Source organism: Hylobates moloch, unplaced genomic scaffold, assembly GCF_009828535.3.
Source record: "Hylobates moloch isolate HMO894 unplaced genomic scaffold, HMol_V3 SCAFFOLD_7, whole genome shotgun sequence".
NCBI lineage: Eukaryota > Metazoa > Chordata > Mammalia > Primates > Hylobatidae > Hylobates > Hylobates moloch.
In genome coordinates, this window is record NW_026652282.1 from 64,045,256 (window position 1) to 64,072,700 (window position 27,445).

Sequence of the window (27,445 nt, forward strand, 5' to 3'; positions counted from 1 at the left end):
ATTTTCCTCAGGTAAGAAATAAAATGCTACTTCTCACATAAATAAAAGCTTACTTAAAAATACATTAGGAATTTTATTCAAATAATTTTTTGTCTTCTAAAATTCACTCACCAAAGCTGCAAAAGCCCATCCAGTTTTATTAAAGAGAAATTCCATATTGCTTCTTCGAAGATACACAAGTCCACCAATAACAGCCAAAAGCAATCCCAACATAAGGGGACCAGCATAATTTGGGGGTCTAATCACTCTAATCTAATGGAAAGGAGAGAAAAACATGTTAAAGTATAAAATTTTTTACTAATTATATGGGTCAAAATAAAATCTGAAGTGAAAGCAATCAAAATTAGTGTGGTTACTTTCAGAAAAATGATCCTTTTTATTTTATCCCAATCAAAATAGTCTATAATATAATCTAAAATAGGATAGAATAGGTACAATATTCTATTTAACCACAATATAACATCTTTTAGATTAAGAAGGATTTGCCAAGTACAACTAGATAATCCATGGACTTAAGGTCGAAAGACTGGTTTCCATGCTGAATTCAATAGGGTAATAGAGAGTGTTCTGTAATTTCACTCATTCATCAAGATGATTCTGTTTAATGCTACTTATGAAGAGACTTCCAAACTAGTACCACCTCAGTGATATGGGGACAAGACTAATTAGGGCCTCCCAGTAAGATTCAAAGGGGATAATGGCCAAGAAACAGTCTACAAAGTTGGGAAACTTACATTGACATCAGTTCTGTCGGCGATCCACCGGGCAATCTGCTCAGCTGAAAAACCCCGCACCTGTAACTCATATGTATCACCCCGTTTGGGTTTCCCTTTTGCAGGAAAGTTGATGAAAGTTGGAGCTGAATTCATATTTAGCTGAATAAAAAGGAGCCCATGAAAATATACATTATCAGGAAAATAATCTTAATTGCAGTTAACATCTTGAAATTTAGATTTTACAAAGATGAGGAGGCCTGGGTTTAGGTAGGTTAAGTGAGTTGGTTTGCCCAAGGAAAGTGGTAAGTGGTGGAGCAGGCTTTAAAAGCAAAGCTGCCTGTGACCTTAAGTATTACACACTACTCACCAAATATACATTCCTCGCTAAGAAACCTGTATTTTACTCCACTAGAATGGAAACTTTGCCATACCACAGATATTTTAATCTGTTCAGAGATTATGCAAAATGAATACATTTATGAGCACTAAAAAATCTTATGTAGCTGAGTAAGCTCCAAATAGAGTGCATTCTCAATTTGGAGGAACCAAGATAATAAAATAATGCTCTAAAACGGCAGTGAAAAACAATACAAAATGGTGGCTATATGCAGAAATAGTCTATTCTAAGAAGGTCCATAAATGTTTAATGATGAGCATCACATTTCTCTTTTCTCCATCATGACATCATGATATATTTGAGAAGACAACACTGGAAATACTAAGTTAAAGAAACCATAACCGTCTCACCTGCATTATATCTTTTTTTATTTTTTTGAGATGGAGTCTTGCTCTGTCACCCAGGCTAGTGACAATCTTATAGAGATTGGCTTGTACAAATCAATTTTTATTTATTTATTTATTTTTGAGATGGAGTCTCACTCTGTTGCCCAGGCTGAAGCGCAGTGGCAGGATCTCGGTTCACTGCAACCTCCGCCTCCCAGGTTCAAGTGATTCTCCTGCCTCAGCCTCCCAAGGAGCTGAGATTATAGGTATGCGCCACCACGCCCAGCTAATTTTTGTATTTTTAGTAGAGACGGGTTCACCAGGTTGGCCAGGCTGGTCTTGAACTCCTGACCGCAAATGATCCACCCGCCTCAGCCTCCCAAAGTGCTGGGTTTACAGGCCTGAGCTACCGTGCCCGGCCTTACAATTATAATTTTAAAACCTCAGCCAATAAAATAATCCAACTCTCATGCTTTGATTCTTTAGTTAAAATCCTTCTAACAGTAAGTTTTCAAACTTTCCCATAAGGTGAGAGCATGTACTGACTGTTGCTTATCATTATTTTGGTCTCTTTGGCTGTATAATGTGGTAAATTAATGAATTAATAGATTACTCCTTTGGTTACCAATGTCCATAGATTTATATGCCTTGGTCAGTAGGCACAAAATCCCTGGAGGTAGATAAATTCTGGCTATCCTGTTAAAATTCAATTTCTGTGATTGCAAAGCTAGGAAACAAATCTTATACAATGTTCAGTCTACCAAATGCTGCCCAAATTTTAGGCCAAACTCTTTATTCAATATTTGTTTAGTTACACCACCTTTACATTTTTGAAAATGTGTATAAAAAATAAAAACTGGCTGGGTGCGGTGGCTCACGCTCATAATCCCAGCACTTTGGGAGGCCGAGGTGGGCAGATAATGAGGTCAGGAGTTCGAGACCAGCCTGGCCAACACAGTGAAACCCTGTCTCTACTAAAAATACAAAAATTAGCTGGGCGTGATGGTGGGCACCTGTAATCCCAGCTACTCGGGAGGCTGAGGCAGGAGAATCATTTGAACCCAGGAGGTGGAGGTTGCAGTGAGCCGAGATTATGCCACTGCACTCCAGCCTGGGTGACAGAGCTAGACTCCGTCTCTAAATAAATAAATAAAAAATAAAAAATAAGTAACATATAAATACACCTCTCTTGTAAAAAATATTTTTAAAAACATTACATGGTTATAAGGACCAATTCTAGTGCATTCTGGCAGCCACAGTTACCATTTACAGATATTTTTGAATTTATTCATATTTGTGTTTATACCACCAGAAAACATATAATACTGCTTTCTGTTTTAACATAAATGGTATCATATTAATGGTAATTTCCTGGTTGTTTTCCTTTTTAGCAACTAAAAATAATGTTGCAGTGAACATCCTTGCACATATCTCCCCGTACCCATGTGAAAGTGATTCTCTAGAAATGGGATTGTTAGGTCACAGGATAGAAATATTTTTTAATTAAAATGGATATAGTGCCCAGGCACTATATATCCAGGTGGCTCACGCCTGTAATCCCAGCACTTTGGAAGGCCAAGGCAGGTGGATCACCTGAGGTCAGGAGTTCGAGACCAGCTTGGCCAACACGGTAAAACCCCATCTCTACTAAAAATACAAAAATTAGCCGGGCGTGGTGGTGGGTGTCTGTAATCCCAGTTACTCAGGAGGCTGAGGCACAAGAATCACTTGAACCTGGGAGGCGGAGGTTGCAGTGAGTCGAGATTGCACCACTGCATTCTTGCCTCGGTGACAGCGTGAGACTCTGTCTTTAAAAAAAAAAAAAAAAATGGATATAGCCAAATTGTCCTCCAAAGTGGCTGTGCCAAAATATACTTCTACCTAACAATGCAGTAATGTATCCATTTCCCTACATCCTTGCCAAAAGTTGATCTGATGGGTGAAGACTGTACTTTATCATTATCATACTATTAATTTGTGTTTCCCTGATTACTAATAAAACATCTTTATAACAAATTAGTTACCTGAAAACATCTTTTTTTTTTTCTTCTTGAGAAGGAGTCTCACTCTGCTGTCCAGGCTGGAGTGCACTGGCGCAATCTTGGCCCACCACAATCTCCACTTTCTGGGTTCAAGCGATCCTCCTGCCTTACCCTCTCAAGTAGCTGGAATAACAGGTATGTGCCATGACACCCAGCTACTTTTTTTTTGTATTTTTAGTAGAGACAAGTTTTCGCCATGTTGGCCAAGGTGGTCTTGAACTCATGACCTCAAGTGATCCACCTCCCTCAGCCTCCCAAAGTGCTGGGATTACAGGCGTGAGTCACCATGCCCGGCCTGAAAACATCTTGTAGCCCAATGATACAATCAACGGAATAGAAAGAAAACCTGTGAAATGGGAGGAATTATCTGTAAATCATTTATCTAATAAGGAGTTAATACTCAGAATAGTCTGGGCATGGTGGCTTATGCCTGTAATCCCAGCACTTTGGGAGGCCAAGGCAGGTGTATCACTTGAGGCCAGGAGTTTGAGACCAGTCTGGCCAACATGGCGAAACCCTGTCTCTACTAAAAATACAAAAATTAGCCAGGTGTGGTGGCGCATGCCTGTAATCCCAGCTATTTGTGTGGCTGAGACACGAGAATTGCTTGAACCTGGGAGGCAGAGGTTGCAGTGAGCCAAGATTGCACCACTGTGCTCCAGCCTGGGCGACAGAGTGAGACTGTCTCAAGAAACAAACAAACAAAAACAAAATAAAAACAACAACAAAAAATTTGGAATATATAAAGACCTCCTACAACTCAACAACAAAAAAACAACTTGATTTAAAAAATGGGCAACACGGGTGGGCACAGTGGCTCATGCCTGTAATCCTAGCACTTTGGGAGGCCGAGGCAGGTGGATCACCTGAGGTCGGGAGTCCGCAACCAGCCTGACCAACATGGAGAAACCCCATCCCTACTAAAAATATGAAAAAAATTAGCCGGGCGTGGTGACGCATGCCTGTAATCCCAGCTACTCGGGAGGCTGAGGCAGGAGAATCGCTTGAACCCGGGAAGCAGAGGTTGTGGTGAGCCGAGATCGTGCCATTGTACTCCAGCCTAGGCAACAAGAGTGAAACTCTGTCTCAAAAAAAAAAAAAAAAAAAAAAAAAAGGCAACACACACACACAACGGGCAAAGAACTTGACATTTCTCCAAAGAAGATATACAAATGGCCAACAAAACACATGAAAAAATGTTAAATATTACTATCATTATGGAAATAAAAAACAAAACCACAGTGAGATATCACCTCACACTCAATAAGATGGCTATTATCCAAAACAAACAAACAAAAAACCCCAGAAAACAAGAAGTGGTTGCGAGCATGTGGAGAAACTGGAACCCTTGTGCACTATTGGTGGGAAAGTAAAATGGTGCATCTGCTATGGAAAACAGCATGGAGGTTCCCCAAAAGATTAAAAATAGAATTACCATATGATCTAGCAATTCTACTTCTAAGCATATAACCAAAAGAACTGAAAGCAGGATCTTGAAGAGATTATTTGAACACTCGTGTTCATAGCAGTATTATTCACAATAGCCAAAAGCTGGAAGCAACCTAAGTATCCACTGACAGATGTATGGGTAAACAAAATAAGGTGTATACATACAATGCAATATTATTCAGCTTTGAAAAGGAAGGAAGTTCTGACACATGCTATAACATGGATGAACATTGAGGACACAATGCTAAGTGAAATAAGCTAGTCACAAGAAGACAAATACTATATAATTCCACTTATATTAGGTACCTAGAGTAGTCAAATTCATAGAGACAGAAAGTAGAATGGTGGTTGTCAGGAACTGGGGGAGTGGGGAACTGAAGTTGTTTAATGGCTATAAAGTTTCAGTTTTGGAAGATGAAAGAATTCTGGAGATTGGTTGTACAACAATGTGAATGTCTAACACTACTGACCTGTACATTAAAAAATGGTAAACATAATAAATTTTATATCATATGTATTTACAAAACAACCCCACCAAAACCCCTTGTACACTTTGAAAATCCTTGGAGGTTAATGAGCCAAAATAAGATACACTATTTTTGGTAGGTATCAGTTTTCACACAGGCTTAGCTTTTGCATACTGTGGCATATGACACTGTTACTTAAAGAAAGATTTGAATCTCTTCTACAGATGGACACACTACCATCCTTATACTTTTGGCTCTAAAATCTAGCTCTAAAATAGAGTAATGGAAATTAATATTAAAAACTATTCAAGGTACAAAAGTGTACGTAACAAAAACAAAAATAGACAAATGGGACTATATTAAGCTAAAAAGCTTCTGCAAAGCAAAGGAAACAATCAACAAAGTGAAGAGACAATCTGTTGAATGGGAGAAAATATTTACAAACTATTCATTCAACAAGGAACTAATGTCCAGAATATACAAAAAATTCAAACAACTCTAAAAAGAAAATATAAAACAAAAAAAAATTCAAATCACTCAACAGTAAAAAAGCAAATAATCCCGTTAAAAAGTGGGCAAAGGACATGAATAGACATTTCTCAAAAGAAGACACACATGGCCAACAGGTGTATGAAAAAATACTCAACATCACTAATCATCAGGGAAATGCAAATCAAAACCACAGTGAGATACCATCTTCTCCCAGTTAGAATGGCCATTATTATTATTACTATTAGAAAAGCTCCTTTTCTGCTCATCTATCTGTTGCCTCCTTGCAATGCGTTTTCCTACTTTCTCTAATAAATCTGCCTTTCTTTACCTTAAACAAACAAACAAACAAAAACAGATGCAAGGATATGGAGAAAAGGGAACTCATGGCCAGACACAGTGGCTCATTCCTATAATCCCAACACTTTGGGAGGCCGAGGCGGGTGGATCACCTGAGGTCAGGAGTTCGAGATCAGCCTGGCCAACATGGTGAAACCCTGTCTCTACTAAAAATACAAAAATTAGCTGGGTGCGGTGATGTGTACCTGTAATCCCAGCTGCTCGGGAGGCTGAGGCAGGAGAATCACTTGAACTCAGGAAGCAGAGGTTGCAGTGAACTGAGATCTGCACTCTAGCCTGGGCAACAGAGCGAGACTCCATCTCAAAAAAAAAAAAAAAAAAAAAAGGGAACTCATACACTGTTGGTGGGAAATTAAATTAGTATAGCCACTATGAAAAACAGTATAAGGCCGGGTGTGGTGACTCATGCCTGTAATCCCAGTACTTTGGGAGGCCGAGGTGGGCAGATCACGAGGTCAGGAGATCGAGACCATCCTGGCTAACATGGTGAAGCCCTGTCTCTACTAAAAAATACAACAAAAATTAGCCGGGCGTGGTGGTGTGCACCTGTAGTCCCAGCTACTTGGGAGGCTGAGGCAGGAGAATGGCGTGAACCCAGGAGGCACAGCTTGTAGTGAGCCGAGATCACACCACTGCACTCCAGCCTGGGCGACAGAGCGAGACTCCGTCTCAAAAAAAAAAAAAAAAAGAAAAAGAAAAAGAAAAAAAAGAAAAAACAGTATAAAGATTTCCCAAGAAACTAAAAATAGAACTAGCATTTGATCCAGCAATGCCACTACTGGGATATGTATCCAAAGGAAAGGAAATCAGTATATCAAAGGGATACCTGCACCCCCATGTTTACTGCAGTACAATAGCAAAGATATGGAATCAACCTAAGCATCCAACAACAGACGAACAGTTCAAGAAAATGTGGTATTAGGCCAGGTGCAGTGGCTCATGCCTGTAATCCTAGCACTTTCGGAGGCCGCGGCAGGTGGATCAGTTGAGCTCAGGAGTTGGAGACCAGCCTGGCCAACATGGTGAAACCCCATTTCTACTACAAATACAAAAAAATTAGCCAGGCGTGGTGGCACACACCTGTAATCCCAGCTACTCGAGATGCTGAGGCAGGAGAATGGCTTGAACCTGGGAGGTTGCAGTGAGCCAAGATTGTGCCACTGCACTCTAGCCTGGGCGACAAAGACTCCATCTCAAAGAAAAAGAAAATGTGGTGTATATACACAATGGAATACTACTCCACCATAAAAAAAGAATGAAATCATGTTATTTGCAGCAATATGGATGGAACTGGAAATTATGTGAAATAAGCCAGGCACAGAAAGACAAATATGGTATGTTCTCATATGTGGGAACTAAAAAAGTTGAACTCAGGGAGGTACAGAGTAGAATGGCAGATACCAGAGGCTGGGAAGAGTGTATGAGTGTGTGTTGCGGTGGGTGGGGTGGGGGGGGGAGGGGTGCGGGAATGGGCAATGAAGAGAGGTCGGTTAATAGGTACACTCATACAGTTAGAAGGAGTAAGATCTAATATTCCATAGCAGAGTAGGGTGACTATAATTAACAACAATGTATTATATATTTCAAAACAGCTAGAAGAGAGGACTTGAAATGTTCCCAACATATAGAAATGATAAATACTCAAGGTGATGGATACTCCAACTATCCTGACTTGATCATTCTATGAATATAACAAAATATCACATATACCCCATAAATATGTACAAATATTATGTTATCAGTAAAAAAACTAAGGTAGAAAAAAATTGAGTTTTCTATTTTTACAAATCCCTAACAGAAGTTATGTGTTACCTTGTCAAAATAAATGGAATTAAAAATTGTAATTTCCAAAAATAATTGCAGCCTAAATAGTAGAGAATTAAAAAGCAATTTTTTTTTTGAGACAAAGTCTAGCTCTGTCACCCAGGCTGGAGTGCAGTGGCACAATCTTGGCTCACTACAACCTCCGCCTCCTGGGTTCAAGCGATTCTCCTGTCTCAGCCTCCCAAGTAGCTGGGATTACAGGTGCCTGACACCACGCCTGGCTAATTTTTGTATTTTTAGTAGAGACGGGATTTCACCATGTTGGCCAGGCTGGTGTCAAACTCCTGACCTCAAGTGATCCCCACGCCTTGGCCTCCCAAACTGCTGGGATTACAGGTGTGAGCCACCATGCCTGGCCTCAATTTCTTAAACTCTAGAAATTGTTTCCTTTGGTCTAATAAATCCTAAATGCACTAACCTTTTAGGTTACAACATTTTTATAAATGCACTGATTTTGATTTATGGAGATGGCTAAGTGAGACTGGAATATGAATAGCACAATGAATGATATACCGTAAAATGGAAACATTAAGCCATTTTTTTCAACATTTACCAAATACCCGTTATGTGCTTAGCACTGATAGCTACAGGATACGGCTCTGCCATTAACTAAGTAGTAACTATATTCTTTTATTTATTTATTTATTTATTTATTTATTTATTTTTGAGATGGAGTCTTGCTCTGTTGCCCAGGCTGGAGTGCAGTGGTGCAATCTCGGCTCACTACAAGCTCCGCCTCCCGGGTTCAAGCCATTCTCCTGCCTCAGCCTCCCAAGTAGCTGGGACTACAGATGCACACCACCACGCCCGGCTAATTTTTGTTGTTTTTTTTTTTTTGTAGAGACAGGGTTTCACCATGTTAGCCAGGATGGTCTCGATATCCTGACCTCGTGATCTGCCTGCCTTGGCCTCCCAAACTGCTGGGATTACAGGCGTGAGCCATCGTGCCTGGCCGTAACTATATTCTAAGGGAGACTGTCAAACAACTACAGAGCTAACTCTACTGTAAGACAAAATGTGGATAAATGTATAACAGAAATTTAAGGCAAGTAATATAACAATACAAGAAAAGGAGTGACTCACTTTTTATCTGGAAAAGTTGAGAAAGCTTACAGGGAGTATCTGAAACAAGGCTTAAAATGTAAGCAGAATTTTGAGAGTGGAGAGAAAGCAGACAGGGAAGAAAGGATGCTTCACGTTGTTGTAAACCAACAATCAACAGTGCTGACATACAAGAGTGCATCAGGCCAGGCGTGGTGTCTCACGCCTGTAATCCCAGCACTTTGGGAAGCTGTGGCGGGCAGATCACCTGAGGTCAGGGGTTCGAGACCAGCCTGGCCAACATGGCGAAACCCGTCTCTACTAAAAATTAACAAAATTAGCCCGGTGTGGTGGCGTGTGCCTGTAATCCCAGATACTCCAGAGGCTGAGGCATGAGAATCGCTTGAACCTGGCAGCAGAGGTTGGCAGTGAGCCGAGATCATACCACCGCACTCCAGCCTCGGTGACAGCAAGACTCCGTCTCAATTAAAAAAAAAAAAAAAAAAAAAGAGTGCATCAAAGAATATGATTATGGGAAAGGTGTGACTGGAGTAAAGAGTACATGAAATTAGGACTAAGGAATTCTGGCTTCAGTCTATACACTACTCCTTTCAAAAGTGTGTTCCATGGAATCTAGCCAAATGCTCCATTAAGTGGTCCGATAATATGAGAAATTCTGTATATTAGAGCCCCCACTGGAAAGTATAACACATATCAGCATCAGCATGTTAACATCTCTGATCTCTCAAAAGCTGTGTTGGGAGACAATTCTTCATGAGTTTCTCATGTTTCTGCACATCTTGTGGACAAGGGCCCTAACTGCCTTTGTTCTGGACAATCTTCTCAAGGATATTTGTATATCTTTGGAAGATAGTTGAAACGGCCTTTGCAAAATTATGACTGAGACAGTGAAAGAGATCTAACTTAACTGACTCCAACTTGGTTCTAACCTCCAAGCTGTCCTTGTTCATTCCTGGCCATAGACTGAACTAACTTTAGGAGAAACTTAGTTTATGGTTTATAGTTTAAACAAAGACGGTAACAGCCCTTTCCCAAAGCAGACCTCCTTCTTGCCTGAGAACTAGATTGCCTTTGTAGGACTAACATTAGCCACAAGATGAAAAATTATGGTTTAGGAGTCATGCAGCTAGAGGCTACAAGATTCTGACCCTCCCTAAACTGCTCCTAAGATCAGCGCTTGAGATATTTTGCAGATCCTGCACTTGATGGATCAGCTGACACCACCCAGATCAATAAATTGGCTCATCTGATCTTGTGGCCCCCTCCCAGGAACTAACTCAGCACAAGAAGACACCTTTAACTCCCTATGATTTAATCTCTGAGCAATCAGCACTCCTGGCTCACTGGCTTCCCCCCACCCACCAAGCTATCCTTAAAAACTCTGCTCCCTGAATGCTCAGGGAGACTGATTTGAGTAATAATAAAACTCCGGTCTCCCACAAAGCTGGCTGTGCATGAAATACTTTATTGCAATTCCTCTGTCTTGATGAATTGGCTCTGTTTAGGTAGCAGCAAAGTGAACCCCTTGGGCGGTTACACAGTCTCCCTCCACAGCAAAGGGGAGGCACACTTACTATCCATTACAGAAAATGTGGGTCCCCAGAGCTTGGTGTTCCTCCCCCATAATGCAGCCCATTGGCCCTCTTTGTTATTGTTGTTTTCTTAAGAGTTGGGGTCTGGCTCTGCTGCTCGGGCTAGAGTGCAGAGGCAGGATCACAGCTCACTGCAGCCTCAAACTCCTGATCTCAAGCAATCCTCCTGATCCAGCCTTCCGAGTAGCTGACCACTGGCCCTCTTTGGATTGCCCTATGGGAAATGGGGTTTGGGGAACCTACGACATTTTGGCTACTTGTGAGTAGTAAAGTCCTTTAACTTGAGCCAGGCATGGTGGCACAAGCCTGTAATCCCAGCTACTCAGGAGGTTAAGGTGCAAGGATTACTTGAGCCCAGGAGTTCAAGACTAGCCTGGGCAACATAGCAAGACCCAGTCTCAAAAACAAACAGCAAAAAGTCCTTTGCTGGACTCTGACTCAGGAGTGTCATATTTTCTGCCAGCATCCATGAAACTGTGGCAGGCTAACTTGTTAGCTTGCAAGTAGGGTAAGAACTTAGATCCTTCCCAGTTTTTGAACCCTGAAGTAAAAAGAAAACTTAATTTTGTTTAAACCAGGGTTTCCCAAGTTTATTTTTTTCCAAGAATTCTTATTAATACCATGTAGAAAAAACTCTGGGAAATAATGTTATAGCAGGCAATAGGGACAGAGCGCTAAATGGAAGGTAAGTGGACCAGTTAAAAGGCTACTGCATTAGCTTGAATGAGAGATGAATATAGGCCTTGGAATGTAAAGGGGGTATGGCTATGACACATGTTATACAAGAAGACGAAGATGACAAAGAAGTGTCATTAATGATACAGAACATAAGATGAGGTTTGGGTGAAAGTGGAAGAGAAAAGAGTTTAATTTGGGACATAATAAATTTTTAGATTGGGAAGTCATTCATATGAAGATGTATAGCAAGGCATTATATCCAGCTTTTTCCTTTTATGTTTTATACAATTGAGTAAAATATGTTCAAATATATGAATTAGACATATTTATAAATAAAGACAAAATTGAATCTATGTCCTTAAGTATTTATATGCAAGGGGAAAGAACTAGTAGAGATGCTGAAGTTAAAAACAGGCCAGGTGCGGTGGCTCACGCCTGTAATCCCAGCACTTTGGGAGGCTGAGGTGGGTGGATCACATGAGGTCAGGAGTTTGAGACCAGCCTGGCCAACATTGCGAAACCCCATCTCTACTCAAAATACAAAAATTAGCCAGGCGTGGTGGTGGGAATCTGTAATTCCAGCTATTCAGGAGGCTGAGGCAGAAGAATCACTTGAATCCGAGAGGCAGAGGTTGCAGTGAGCCGAGATCAAGCCACTGCACTCTAGTCTGGGCAACAGAGCGAGATTCCATCTTAAAAAACCTAAAACTAAAAAGAAAAATAAAAAAATTAGCCAGGCGTGGTGGCAAGTGCCTGTAATCCCAGCTACTTGGGAGGCTGAGGCAGGAAAATTGCTTGAACCCAAAAGGCAGAGGCTGCCAGTGAGCCAAGATTGTGCCATTGCACTCCAGCCTGGGCAACAGAGCGAGACTGTCTCAAAAACAAAAAATAGTTGTGAGAGGTCATGATTGACAGAGCAGGTGGGTATGTGATCTAGGGCCCAGGAAAAAGGTTCCGTTTCAAACAACAAAAGATCTACTTTTCTACTATGACTAGAGGTAAGGGGACAAAAGAAATCAACTCAAGATGGACCAGAAACTTAAATCTAAGACCTGAAACCATAAAAATTCTAGAAGATAACATTGTAAAAACTCTTTTTTTGAGACTGAGTCTCACTCTATCACCCAGGCTGGCAATCTTGGCTCACTGCAACCTCCGCCTCCTGGGTTCAAGCGATTTTCATGCCTCAGCATCCCGAGTAGTTGGGATTATGGGCGCCCGCCACCACACCCAGCTAATTTTTGTATTTTAGTAGAGACGGAGTTTCACCATGTTGGCCAGGCCGGTATTAACCTCCTGACCTCGAGTGACCCGACCACCTCAGCCTCCCAAAATGCTGGGATTACAGGCATGATCCGCCACGCCCAGCTGAAAAACTCTTCCAGGCATTGGCTTAGGCAAAGAATTCATGGCTAAGACCCCAAAAGCAAATGCAACAAAAACAAAAATAAATAAATGGGACCTAATTAAACTAAAAAGCTTCTGCACAGCAAAAGGAATAATCTGCAGAGTAAACCAACAACCCACAGAGTGGGAGAAAATCTTTGCAAACTGCACATCTGACAAAGGACTAATATCCAGAATCTACAAAGAACTCAAATCAGCAAGGGGAAAACAAACAATCCCATCAAAAAGTGGGTAAAGGACAAGAATAGACATTTCTCAAAAGAAGATATACAAATGGCCAACATCGCTAATTATCAGGGAAATCAAAACCACAATGAAATACTACTTTACACCCGCAAGAATGGCCATAATTAAAGCAAAAAAAAAAAAAAAATAGATGTTGGTGTGGATGTAGTGAAAAGGGAACACTTTTAACACTGGTGGTGGGAATGTAAACTAGTACAACCACTATGGAAAACAGTATGGAAATTCCTTAAAGAACTCAAAGTAGAACTACTATTTGACCCAGCAATCCCACTACTGGGTATCTACCCAAAGGAAAAGAAGTCATTATATGAAAAAGACACATACACACACATATTTATAGCAGCACAATTCACAATTGCAAAGATATGGAACCAACCTAAGTGTCCACCAACCAATGAGTGGATAAAGAAAATGTGGTATATATAAATCATAGAATACTACTCAGTCATAAGAAGGAATGAAATAATGTATTTTGCAGCAACTTGGATGGAGCGGGAGGTCATTATTCTAAGTGAAGTAACTTAGGAATGGGAAACCAAATATCATTATGTTCTCACTTATGAATAGGAGCTAAACTATGAGGATACAAAGGCATAAGATTGATCTAATGGATGTTGGGAACTTTGCGGGGAAAGGATCAGAGGGGGATGAAGGATTAAAGACTACATATTTGGGTACAGTGTACACTGCTCGGGGGATGGGTGTACCAAAATCTCAGAAATCACCATTAAAGAACTTATTCATGTAACCAAAAACCACCTGTTGCCCCAAAACTATTGAAATAAAAATAAAAATTTAAAAAAAGAGGTAAGGGGATAAAGATATCTATAGTATAGATAGCTATACTAAAGACTTCAATATTACATAATGGTGGGACTCGTGCTGTGATTTAAAAAATTCCTTAATAAATTATATACTTAAAATGGTTAAAATGATAAAGTTTGTTTTATATATTTTACTACAATAAAAATGTATGTTATGTAAATACTACTCAATTTCCATATTCTAGTAGGTTAGCATTGATAACTACATTTTATGGTTAGCTCAAGTTTAGCTTTTAGTTTGCTACTCTAGATCTTACATAAGAGCAACCTCATTTAATGTCTTATAGCCACTGAAAAAAATATATTCCACTTTCACTATATTTTACCTATTTTTACATAGCAGAATAAACCAAAGATCTTACCATCTGAAATACGTCAGAGCCTTCATCAAAATCCACCATGGCAAAAAATATCCTGTTGGTGAATGCACTGGAGTATCGCCAGGAGTTTGCCAGGATCTGGAATTCTTCATCAGCTTGCCTGGATGCAATGAGATTTGTGAAGATAACATATAAAACAATTTTTGAAAGCAATCTCATTTATCACCAGTAAAACAGGTCCAAGCAAGCAATAGCAGTTTTTCCAATGGGAGAAATAATAAAAAAACACTGACAAGTAGGTCAGACTCTGCTGACAGGGTTAAGACAAATCCCCCAAGTTAGGGATTTCATGAGAAGTAGTAATTACCTGATTCCGCTTCATACTTTGTGCCTGTTTCTTATCCCAAAGCTCTTTCAACAATCATTGGAAATATATAGCTAACTGTCTCTACAATAACTTTTAATACCCTAAATTACTTCTAAGAGTTCAAAGACAAGACAGAAGTGTATTCCCTAAAGAAAGCAGAAATACAAAATTAATCCATTTTTAAAAATCTAAAGTGCAAAAGCTCCTTGGTAAATAACACAATCAGATAAATTATTAGGATGAAAGATAAGAAGAGTCTAGGAATTGAAATTAATTGAGGCCAGCTCATGCCTGTGATCCCAGCATTTTGGGAGGCTGAGGTGGGTGGATCACCTGAGGTCAGGAGCTCAAGACAAGCCTGGCCAACATGGCAAAACCCTGTCTCTATGAAAAATACAAAAATTAGGCCAGGTGCAGTGGCTCACGCCTGTAATCCCAGCACGTTGGGAGGCCAAGGCAGGCGGATCACAAGGTCAGGAGTTCGAGACCAGCCTGGCCAATATGGTGAAACCCTATCGCTACCAAAAATACAAAAATTAACCGGGCATGGTGGCGGGCACCTGTAGTCTCAGCTACTTGGGAGGCTGAGGCAGGAGAATGGCTTGAACCGGGGAGGCGGAGATTGCAGTGAGCCAAGATCACACACCACTGCACTCCAGCCTGGGCAACAGAGCAAGACTTCATCTCAAAAAAAAAATTATTGAAACCTCAAGTCATCTTTGAATTTTTCCATATCTCCCATATGCTTTCAGTTCTCATGATCTGTCAATTCTCATTTGTGATAAAATTTTCACTCCATACCCTCCTATTTTTATTGCTATCATCTAAGGTCAGATTTTTGTTATCTAATAGTAGGATATTTAAAAATATTGACTCTGGTTTCTCCTCTTTCAATCTTTCTTTTTTTTTTTTTTGAGACAGAGTCTCGCTCTGTGGCCCAGGCTGGAGTGCAGTGGCACCATCTTGGCTCACTGCAACCTCTACCTCCCAGTCTCAAGCGATTCTCCTGCCTCAGCCTCCTAAGTAGCTGGGATTATAGGCGCCCACCACCATGCCCAGCTAATTTTTGTATTTTTAGTAGAGACAGGGTTTCACCATGTTAGTCAGGCTGGTCTTGAACTCCTGGCCTCAGGTGATCTGCCTGCCTCAGCCTCCCAAAGTGCTGGGATTACAGGTGTGAGCCACTGTGCCTGGCCCTCCTCCAATCCTTATACTGCAATATACATCCATCTTCCTAAATTACTACTTTCCTGAAACACTTCTCAGAAATCACTGTTGCTTTCTTATTACCTTCAGAATACATTCTCTAATCTCTTTCACTAGTTATTGAAGGTTCTTTATCACATAGCTTCAAATAATACATCTAGTTTTTATCTAGTCTTACTACGAATCAATCTCAAACAGTAACCTTTAGTCCCAATATTTTATTTACTCCTATCCTTGTACCCTTGTGTACATCATGCTTCTAACCAGAATATCCTGCCTGTATCAACATCTTATCCGTTTGTCTAGCCCTAGCCCAAGTCTTATTTCCTCCATTAGGCCAATCCAAACCACTCCTATTAACTTTCTTTCCTGAAATTTTACAGTATTTATTATATGTACAGTTGATCTGGTACTTAATCACAAATTGCCTTATATTGCCATCTAAATTTTCATATGTGTAACTCATTTCCTTAACCAGATGATAAGGGTAGGATATCTATTTTACAATTCTCATCCCAACAGCACCACAACTACAGTATTATTCATGCTGCTGTTGCTTAATTTTTATTTGTTGAATGAGTGTAGAAAAATTTGAGTTAATATTAAATTTGGTCTTATAGAAAATAAGATGCCAGTAAAAACTTAGGTTAGTAAGAATTCCATTAATTTGCATTTAATAGAGAATTATGAAGGAGTTTGTGTTTGTTCCCTGCTATTTTTGATTGCTACTGAGTGAACTGATGGAATTAGAAGTAATTCTAGATTTCAAGTTTATTCATAGTTATTACTTACGATTCCTTTTTCTTCTTTATTTTTAATTTATATTCAGCATATACTCCACAAAATAAGCACTATGGAACCAAATACCTTGACTATACCCTAGCTCCAGGGAGAAAATCGTTAAAGAAAAGTTATCAAGGCTTAGGGTGGCAGAACACACCATTCTGAAACAAGCTGTCTATTCCTTTGTATGGCTATCAGGCTATCAGAATCTGGAGAACCTCCAAGTTTTTACTAAACTAATTCTTCATACAGTAGCTTTGTCATTTTATTTAAAGTTAATTACCAGATCAGATACACTGATCTAAAAATATAAATAAAAAGACACTAAAAAGCAAAAGCTATTTTATTTTTTAGTATCCACCATTTTCAATTGCTCATGGTGTTTTTATTTAACAAAACAGCAATCTTTGCTCCTAAGATCATTAAGATACAATAAAATAAAATCAAGAAACCATTGTTTGATGAAAACTTAAGCAAGATTAGTCTCCATCTCCAAGGTTTACAATCACTATAAAACAATTGGGAAATTAGAAACATCCCTAAATCATGGATCTTTGGGATTAAAAAAAAATAATTAATATACCCATCACCTTACCTACTTATTATTTTTTGGTGGTGAGAATATTTAAAATGTTTTTAGCAATTTCAAAATCTACAATACATTAACTATGGTTACCATGCTGTGCAATAGATCACCAGAACTTACTCCTCTCATCTAACTAAAACTTTGTACACTTTCACCCCCATCCTCTCCCAGGCCTCTGAAAACCACCATTCTACTCTGCTTCTAGGAGTTCAACTTTTTTAGATTTCACATGAGATCCCATGCATCTTTTTTGTTTGTTTGTTTTTGAGACAGGGTCTTGGTCTGTTGCCCAGGCTGGAGTGCAGTGGGATGATTATAGCTTTCTGCAGTTTCGACCTCCCAGGGTCAAGTGATCCTCCCACCTCAGCCTCCAGAGTAGCTGGGACTACAGGCACATCACCATACTCAGCTAATTTTGTCTATTTTAATAGATACAAAGTTTCACTATGTTGCCCAGGCTGGTCTCCAATGCTTGGGCCTATGTGATCCTCCCACCTCAGCCTCCCAAAGTGCTGAGATCACAGACATGAGCTACCACACCCAGCTGCATCTTTAAAAAAAAAAAAAAAAATTACCAGCTGGGTGTGGTGGCTCACACCTGTAATCCTAGCACTTTGGGAGGCTTAAGTGTGTTGATCACGACATCAAAAGATCGAGTCCATCCTGGCCAACATGGTGAAACCCCATCTCTACTAAAAACACAAAAATTAGCTGGGCGTGGTGGTGTGCACTTGTAGTCTCAGCTACTCAGGAGGCTGAGGCAGGAGAATCGCTTGAACCCGGGAGGTGGAGGCTGCAGTGAGTCAAGATCATGCCACTGCACTCCAGCCTGGGTGACAGAGCGAGACTTTGTTTCAAAAAAAAAAAAAAAGAAAAAGAAAATTACCAGTTTTCTTGAATTTCAAACTTGGATGAAGCCACCATTATTGCATTAGTAAACATCTCAAGCATTGGGTAGACCAGTTAAAATTCTGGAGCCTGTTTCTTCCAAAAATGGTAGGATATTTGCTTTACCTACCTTTTGGGATTTTGACAGTACAAGAGTATGAAGTTGAAAGCACTTTTAAATAATAAAATGCTACATTAATGCTACTGGCATACAGTTACATAAGTTGATACTAATTTTTTTGTTTTTGAGACAGAGTCTCACTCTGTCGCCCAGGCTGGAGTGCAGTGGCGCAACCTTGGCACACTGCAACCTCTGCCTCCCGGGTTCAAGCAATTATCCTGCCTCAGCACTCCCAAATATCTGGGACTGCAGGCATGCACCACAATGCCTAGCTAATTTTTGTATTTTTTTTTTAAATAGAGATGGGGTTTCACCATGTTGGCTGGACTGGTCTTGAACTGCTGACCTCAGATGATCCACCTGCCTCGACCTCCCAAAGTGCTGGGATTACAGGCATGAGCCCCCATGCCCAGCCAAGTTGATACTAATTTATAAGATGACTGTTTGATCTTTAAGTTACTTTTATGATGGCTACTACAATTATTTATCCATGCTTCCCCCACTAATATGGATAATCAAGAATTGACTATAAAAGAGCAGTAGTATTGCTACCATAGACATCCTGAGTAAGGTATACACATTATTTAAGTACCTACTGCACTAACTTGGCTCTACTGGGATTGAGAAATGGTTAACGTTATATGAGTTATTCAATTTTAAAGTGTAGTTGAAGTTCATACTTGCAAACGACACACTGTCTATGAAGTTGGAGAGCAGTGAACATGACAATAACGGAGTAATTTCTCGGTGGGGCTTTCACAAGGCGACGGAACTTGTCTCCATTCATTCTTATTACAGGTCTTTTGTTAGTCCATTCCATCAGCTGACTAACCTTTTCAGATAACACCATCTAAAAAAGACAAAGTGAGCATGCTATTAATATACTCAACTTGGCATTTAAAGTTCTTTTAATTAGGCAGCTTACATAAAACCAATACTAACAAGCAGAGGTATACAGAAAATGTGAGACCTACAGCCAAAATTTGGTAGTTGGGCTGGATGATAATTATTCTTAAAATACATTATTTCATAATATTTTGTCAGACATTACACTTTTGATGTAATTAATTATGAATTAATTAATGAATGAATAAACGAATGAATGACACTGTCTCGCTGTCATCCAGACTGCAGTGCAGTGGCACAATCAGGGCTCACTGCAGCCTTGACCTCCTGGCTTCAAGGGATCCTCCCACCTCAGTCTCCCAAGTGCTTGGAATACACACATGTTCCACCATGCTCAGCTGATTTTTGTATTTTTGGTAGAGATGGGGCTTCTCCATGTTGCCCAGGCAGGTCTTGAACTCCTGGGCTTAAGCAATCTGCCCGCCTCAGCCTCCGACAGTGCTGGGATTACAGGCATGAGCCACCATACCTGGCCTTTATATATATTTATTTATTTATTTTTTGCAGAGATGGGGGTTTCACTATGTTGCCCAGGCTAGTCTTGAACTCCTGGGCTCACATGATCCTCCCACCTCAGCCTCCCAAGTGTTGGCATTACAGTCATGAGCCATTGCACCCAGACAGAATTATTTATTATTTACTAATAACATAAGATAAAAATAACAAAACCTTTCATTTGCCAAAAATTCCAAAGAAAGTTGAGTTAAACCAATGGCCAGTTTTATATACAATTTTACTTCTCTCAAAAAACATACAGTGAAAATCTTAAAAATAAAGAGTGAAGTGGGAGGAATCAGTCTATTCAATTTTAAGGTTTACTATGTAGCCACAATAATTAAGACAGTGTGGTACAGATGAAGGGATAGTATCACAGAACAACAGAACAGAAAAACAACCCAGAAAAAGACCCATACAAGTGTAGCCAAATGATTTTGCACAAAGGTGCAAAAACAACTCAGTGGAGGAAGAATAGCCTTTTCAACAAATGGTGCAGAAGTAATTGGTCATCCATAGCCAAAAATACGAACTTCACGCCTTATATAAAAACGAACTCAGCCGGGCATGGTGACTCACGCCTGTAATCCCAGCACTTTGGGAGGCTGAGGCGGGTGGATAACCTGAGGTTGGGAGTTCGAGACCAGCCTAACCAAGATGGAGAAACCCCGTCTCTACTAAAAATACAAAATTAGCCAGGCGTGGTGGCACATGCCTGTAATCCCAGCTACTTGGGAGGCTGAGGCAGAAGAATCACTTGAACCTGGGAGGCAGAAGTTGCAGTGAGCCGAGATCGTGCTGTTGCACTCCAGCCTGGGCAACAAGAGCGAAACTCCATCTAAAAAAAAAAAAAAAAAAGAAACTAATACAAAATAGGTCATATACTTAACTGCAAAACTATAAAATTTTTACGAAAATAAATAGCAGAAAATATTCTTAGGCCTGACAACAAAAGTAGGATCCATAAAAAGAGAAAAATTGATATACTGGACCTCATCAAAATTCAGCCGGATGTGGTGGCTCATGCCTCTAATCCCGGCACTTTGGGAGGCCAAGGTGGGCAGATCACTTGAAGCTAGGAGTTCGAGACCAGCCTGGCCAACATGGCAAAACCCAGTCTCTACTAAAAATACAAAAATTAGCCGAGCGTGGTGGCACATGCCTAAAATCCCAGCTGCTCAGAAGGGTGAGGCATGAGAATCGCTTGAGACTGGGAAGCAGAGGTTGCAGTGAGCCAAGATCATACCACTGCACTCCAGCTTGGGTGACACAGTGAGACACTGTCTCAAAAAAAAGAAAAAATAAAAAATTTTACTCTCTGGGCCGGGTGCGGTGGCTGACACCTGTAATCCCAGCACTTTGGGAGGCCAAGGTGGGTGGATCACTTGAGGTCAGGAGTTCGACAACAGCCTGGCCAACATGGTGAAACCCTGTCTCTAATAAAAATACAAAAATTAGCCAGGCATGGTGGTGGGCGCCTGTAACCCCAGCTACTCGGGAGGCTGAGGCAGGAGAATCGCTTGAATCTGGGAGGCGGAGGTTGCGGTGAGCTGAGATCGTGCCACTGTGCTCCAATGTGGGCGAAAGAGTGAGACTCCATCACAAAATAAAATAAAATAAAATATACTGACAATATCAAATGCTGGCGAGGATGTGGAGAAACTGGATCTCTCATACATCACTGGTGGGAATGTACTATGGTGCAGCCACTTTGGAAAACAGTTTGGCAGTCTTAAAAGATCAAGCAACTGGGTGGGTGCAGTGGCTCACACCTGTAATCCCAGCACTTTGGGAGGCCAAGGCGGGTGGATCGCTTGAGGTCAGGAGTTCAAGACCAGCCTGGCTAGCATGTTGAAACCACATCTCTGCTAAAAAGAAAAATACAAAAATTAGCTGGGCATGGTGGCACATGCCTGTAATCTCAGGTACTCAGGAGGCTGAGGCATGACAATTGCTTGAACCCGGGAGACGGAGGTTGCAGTGAGCCGAGATCACGTCATTGCACTCCAGTCTGGGCGACAAGAGCAAAACTCTGACGCAAAAAAAAAAAAAAAAAAAAAAAAAAAAAAAAAAATTTAGCCGGGCATGGTGGTGCACGCCTGTCATCCCAGGTACTTGGGAGGCTGAGGCAGGAGAAATGCTTGAACTCAGGAGGTAGAGGTTGCAGTGAGCTGAGATCACGCCACTGCACTCCAGCCTGGGTGACAGAGTGAGACTCTGTCTCAAAAAAAAAAAAAAAAAAAAAAGCCAGGTGCAGTGGCTCATGCTGTAATCCTAGCACTTTAGGAGGCCGAGACGGGTGGATCACCTGAGGTCAGGAGTTTGAGATCAGCTTGGCCAACATGATAAAATCCCGTCTCTACTAAAAATACAAAAAATTAGCTGGGTGTGGTGGTGGGCGCCTGTAATCCCAGCTACTCAGGAGGCTGAGGCAGGAGAATCTCTTGAACCTGGGAAGGTGGCGGTTGCAGTGAGCCGAGATCGTGCCACTGCACTCCAGCCTGGGCAACAAGAGTGAAACTCTATCTCAAAAAAAAAAAAAGAAAAAAATCTGGCAACTAAAGATACACTTACCATACAACCCATCAACCACATTATTTGGCATTTGTCCTATAGAAATGAAAATTTATGTCTACACACAAAAAAGAACTAGAGTTTGTTTGTTCCTTTTTGGCTAATCATCATGAGGCAGTGGAAGAGAAGCATGGTTAGTCGATAGGATTTAAGTTTGAAATTAAATGCCATCATATTTATCATTCCCCTCATCTTCACCCTCAATGTTTTCTTTTTCTTTTTTTTCTCGAGATGGAGTCTTGCTCTGTCGCCCAGACTGGAGTGCAGTGGTGCAATCTCACCTCACTGCAACCTCCCACTCCTGGGTTCATGCAATTCTCCTGCCTCAGCCTCCCGAGTAGCTGGGATTACAGGCACATGCCACCACGCCTAGCTAACTTTTGAATTCTTAGTAGAGACGGGGTTTCACCATGTTGGCCAGGCTGGTCTTGAACTCTTGACCTCATGATCTGCCCGCCTGGGCCTCCCAAAGTGCTGGGATTACAGGCGTGAATCACTGTGTCCAGCCCCACCCTCAATGTTTAATCCTTGCCATGAGTAGTAAGAAGGCAGGAAGGGATAACAAAGAAAACAAGAATCTCAATGTAGAGTTAATGCTAATTTATGATTTTGCTCATCTTTATAGAGATATGTATAGAAAAAGCTGGGAAATCATGGAGTGGTTCATCATTCAGAACCATTTGACCAGTTATATTTCCCATTACCTATATTCTAGCACTTACCATTTTAAGACACTTTGACGTTTGATTCCTTTTCTAGACTATTAGCTACAAGAGAACAGAGACCCACAATTCTTTACCATACAGTAGGCACTCAGTAAGTGTGTACTAAATTTATAATTAATGAAATTTAACTGGGAATTGACTGACTTGCTTACATTAACATATAAGAAAGAAATGATAATTGCACACGTAAATACATACACAGAAACACAACTTTTTTTTTCACTTTAGAAAGTAACATGGATTCTAAAAATGCACGATTTGCCTTTTTTTTTTTTTTTTTAAGACAGAGTCTTGCTCTGTCGTGCCCAGGCTGAAGTGCGGTGGCATGATCTGGGCTCACTGCAACCTCTGATTCCCAGGTTCAAGTGATTCTCGTGCCTCAGCCTCCAAAGTAGCTGGGATTACAGGAACACACTACCACCCCTGGCTAATTTTTGTGTTTTTAGTAGGGACGGGGTTTGGCCATGTTGGCCAGGCTGGTCTTGAACTCCTGGCCTCAAATGATCCACCTGCCTCAGCCTCCCAAAGTGCTGGGATTACAGGCATGAGCCACCATGCCCAGCCTGATCTGCCTTTAAGCATATCTGAATTCATCTAACACTGACCACAATTTTATGTCACAAGTACATCTCTATGAATGATGGAAAAAAGCTGCATAAAAATTAGTTTTGTAGTCCAGGTGCGGTGGCTCACGCCTGTAATCTCAGCACTTTGGGAGGTCAAGGCGGGCAGATCACGAGGTCAGGAGTTCAAGACTAGCCTGGCCAACATGGTGAAACCCCGTCTCTACTAAAAATACAAAAAATAAGCTGGGCGTGATGGCGGGTGCCTGTAATCCCAGCTACTCGGGAGGCTGAGGCAGGAGAATTGCTTGAACTCGGGAGGTGGAGTTGCAGTGAGCCGAGATTGCACCACTGCACTCCAGCCTGGGTGACAGAGCGACACTCAGTCTCGAAAAAAAAAAAAAATTAGTTTTGTAGCAAATACGAAAAAATTCTGGAAAGGGCCACAAAATGAATATGCCATACATGAAAAACCAAACACACTCTAAACCCACAGAAAAAGATATACACTCTTGAAAGATTGGTTGTAACAGGCCAGGTGCAGTGGCTCACACCTGTAATCCCAGCACTTTGGGAGGCTGAAGTGGGTGGATCACTTGAGGTCAGGAGTTTGAGACCAGCCTGGCTAACATGGCAAAACCTCGTCTCTGCTAAAAAAAATAAAAGTTAGCTGGGCGTGGTGGCACATGTCTGTAGTCCCAGCTACCGGGGAGGTTGAGGCACTAGAATCGCTTGAACCCAGGAGGTGGAGGTAGGTTGCAGTGAGCCAAGATGGCACCACGGTACTCCAGCCTGGGCAACAAAGTGAGACTCCGCCTCAAAAAAAAAAAGAAGGAAAGATTGGTTATAACAAATAATTAACAAGACTGTGGAACAATGAAACAAGTAGTTGGTAAAGACTGTGGGAGAGAGTGAACCAGGAGGAAGATAGAGAATATGATTTAAATTAAGACTGCACAGATCTAATTTATTCAGTTTTTCCAACAAAATGAATTGCTATTATTTGATACCGTTTTAATGATTCTCAGAGCACAGACAATATGGGTTCACATTTTAAAATACACAATCTATATTTTGAAGCAATCATTAATTTTGCCATATTTTCTTTTTTTATATATATATTTATTATACTTTAAGTTCTAGGGTACTTGTGCACAATGTGCAGGTTTCTTACATATGTATACATGTGCCATGTTGGTGTGCTGTACCCATTAACCCTCTCCCACCCCACAAAAGCCCGGATGTGATTTTCCTTCCTGTGTCCATGTTTCTCTTTTCCATTCCACCTATGGTGGGAGCATGGCGATAGTTTACTGAGAGTGATGATTTCCAGTTTCATCCATGTCCCTACAAAGGACATGAACTCATCATTTTTTATGGCTGCATAGTATTCCATGGTGTATATGTACCACATTTTCTTAATCCAGGCTATCATTGTTAGACATTTGGGTTGGTTCCAAGTCTTTGCTATTGTGAGTAGTGCCACAATAAACATACGTGTGCATGTGTCTTTATAGCAGCATGATTTATATTCCTTTGGGCATATACTCAGTAATGGGATTGCTGGGTCAAATGGTGTATCTAGTTCTAGATCCCTGAGGAATCGCCACACTGTCTTCCACAATTTTAGACAATATCTCTGATGAACATCGATACAAAAATCCTCAATAAAATACTGGCAAACCAAATCCAGCAGCACATCAAAAAGCTTATCCACCATGATCAAGTGGGCTTCATCCCTGGGATGCAAGGCTGGTTCAACATACGCAAATCAATAAACGTAATCCAGCATATAAACAGAACCAAAGACAAAAACCACATGATTATCTCAATAGATGCAGAAAAGGCCTTCAACAAAATTCAACAGCCCTTCATGCTAAAAACTCTCAATAAATTAGGTATAGATGGGACGTATCTAAAAATAATAAGAGCTATTTATGACAAACCCACAGCCAATATCATATTGAATGGGCAAAAACTGGAAGCATTCCCTTTGAAAACTGGCACAAGACAGGGATGCCCTCACTCACCACTCCTATTCAACATAGTGTTGGAAGTTCTGGCCAGGCAATCAGGCAGGAGAAAGAAATAAAGGGTATTCAATTAGGAAAACAGGAAGTCAAATTGTCCCTGTTTGCAGAGGACATGATTGTATATCTAATTTTGCCATATTTTCAAATTAAATTTGACAGTTACCAGCAAATACAAATATGATTTGGCTATTTTATTCAGGGTGACTACATATTCTGTATGGGGCTGAGAAAAACAAGTGTGAAGCAGTAACAGGTATTTACACAGTTTTACATCCTCCTATCTCTATTCAACCATATAGATATATAATCATGCCAACAAAAGAAATATACGTGCTTTGAATTAGTTATCAATATGTGGAGTTTTCTTACACAAAAATTCTTGAATAAACGTTTTCAAGCAGGTCTACATAAAAAATTTATGGCCAGGCATGGTGGTTGAAGCCTGTAATCCCAGCACTTTGGGAGGCTGAGGAGTGAGGACTGCTTGAGCCCTGGAGTTTGAGACCAGCCTGGTCAACATAGCGAGACCCAGTTACTACAAAATATTATAAAATTGGCTGGGTGTGGTGACATGTGCCTGTAGTCCCAGATACTCAGGAGGCTGAGGCAGGAGGATCACTTGAGTCCAGGAGTTCGAAGCTGCAGTGAGCTACGATCACACGTCACTGAACTCTAGCGGGGACAACAGAGCAACATCCGGTCTCTAATATATATATATACATATATAAAATATATTATATATTAATACAATATAATATTATATATCATATATTAATATAATATAATTATATTATAATATATATTATTATTAATCCAGGCTATCATTGTTAGACATTTGGGTTGGTTCCAAGTCTTTGCTATTGTGAGTAGTGCCACAATAAACATATGTGTGCATGTGTCTTTATAGCAGCATGATTTATATTCCTTTGGGCATATACTCAGTAATGGGATTGCTGGGTCAAATGGTGTATCTAGTTCTAGATCCCTGAGGAATCGCCACACTGTCTTCCACAATTTTAGACAATATCTCTGATGAACATCGATACAAAAATCCTCAATAAAATACTGGCAAACCAAATCCAGCAGCACATCAAAAAGCTTATCCACCATGATCAAGTGGGCTTCATCCCTGGGATGCAAGGCTGGTTCAACATACGCAAATCAATAAACGTAATCCAGCATATAAACAGAACCAAAGACAAAAACCACATGATTATCTCAATAGATGCAGAAAAGGCCTTCAACAAAATTCAACAGCCCTTCATGCTAAAAACTCTCAATAAATTAGGTATAGATGGGACGTATCTAAAAATAATAAGAGCTATTTATGACAAACCCACAGCCAATATCATATTGAATGGGCAAAAACTGGAAGCATTCCCTTTGAAAACTGGCACAAGACAGGGATGCCCTCACTCACCACTCCTATTCAACATAGTGTTGGAAGTTCTGGCCAGGCAATCAGGCAGGAGAAAGAAATAAAGGGTATTCAATTAGGAAAACAGGAAGTCAAATTGTCCCTGTTTGCAGAGGACATGATTGTATATCTAATTTTGCCATATTTTCAAATTAAATTTGACAGTTACCAGCAAATACAAATATGATTTGGCTATTTTATTCAGGGTGACTACATATTCTGTATGGGGCTGAGAAAAACAAGTGTGAAGCAGTAACAGGTATTTACACAGTTTTACATCCTCCTATCTCTATTCAACCATATAGATATATAATCATGCCAACAAAAGAAATATACGTGCTTTGAATTAGTTATCAATATGTGGAGTTTTCTTACACAAAAATTCTTGAATAAACGTTTTCAAGCAGGTCTACATAAAAAATTTATGGCCAGGCATGGTGGTTGAAGCCTGTAATCCCAGCACTTTGGGAGGCTGAGGAGTGAGGACTGCTTGAGCCCTGGAGTTTGAGACCAGCCTGGTCAACATAGCGAGACCCAGTTACTACAAAATATTATAAAATTGGCTGGGTGTGGTGACATGTG

At 40.5% G+C, this 27,445-nt stretch overlaps 1 protein-coding gene across 1 annotated transcript in view; it reads right to left on the minus strand.

Moving 5' to 3' along the window:
* Positions 1-27,445, minus strand: part of MAGT1 (magnesium transporter 1) — a 67,613-nt gene that overhangs the window by 27,000 nt on the left and 13,168 nt on the right. Inside the window, exons 2-5 of the mRNA XM_032757211.2 lie at positions 18,831-19,000; positions 14,242-14,359; positions 735-875; positions 112-252 (exon numbers count right to left, since the gene is read on the minus strand). Of these exons, the coding sequence (XP_032613102.1) occupies positions 112-252; positions 735-875; positions 14,242-14,359; positions 18,831-19,000 (570 nt within the window). The remainder of the gene's footprint in view (positions 1-111; positions 253-734; positions 876-14,241; positions 14,360-18,830; positions 19,001-27,445) is intronic.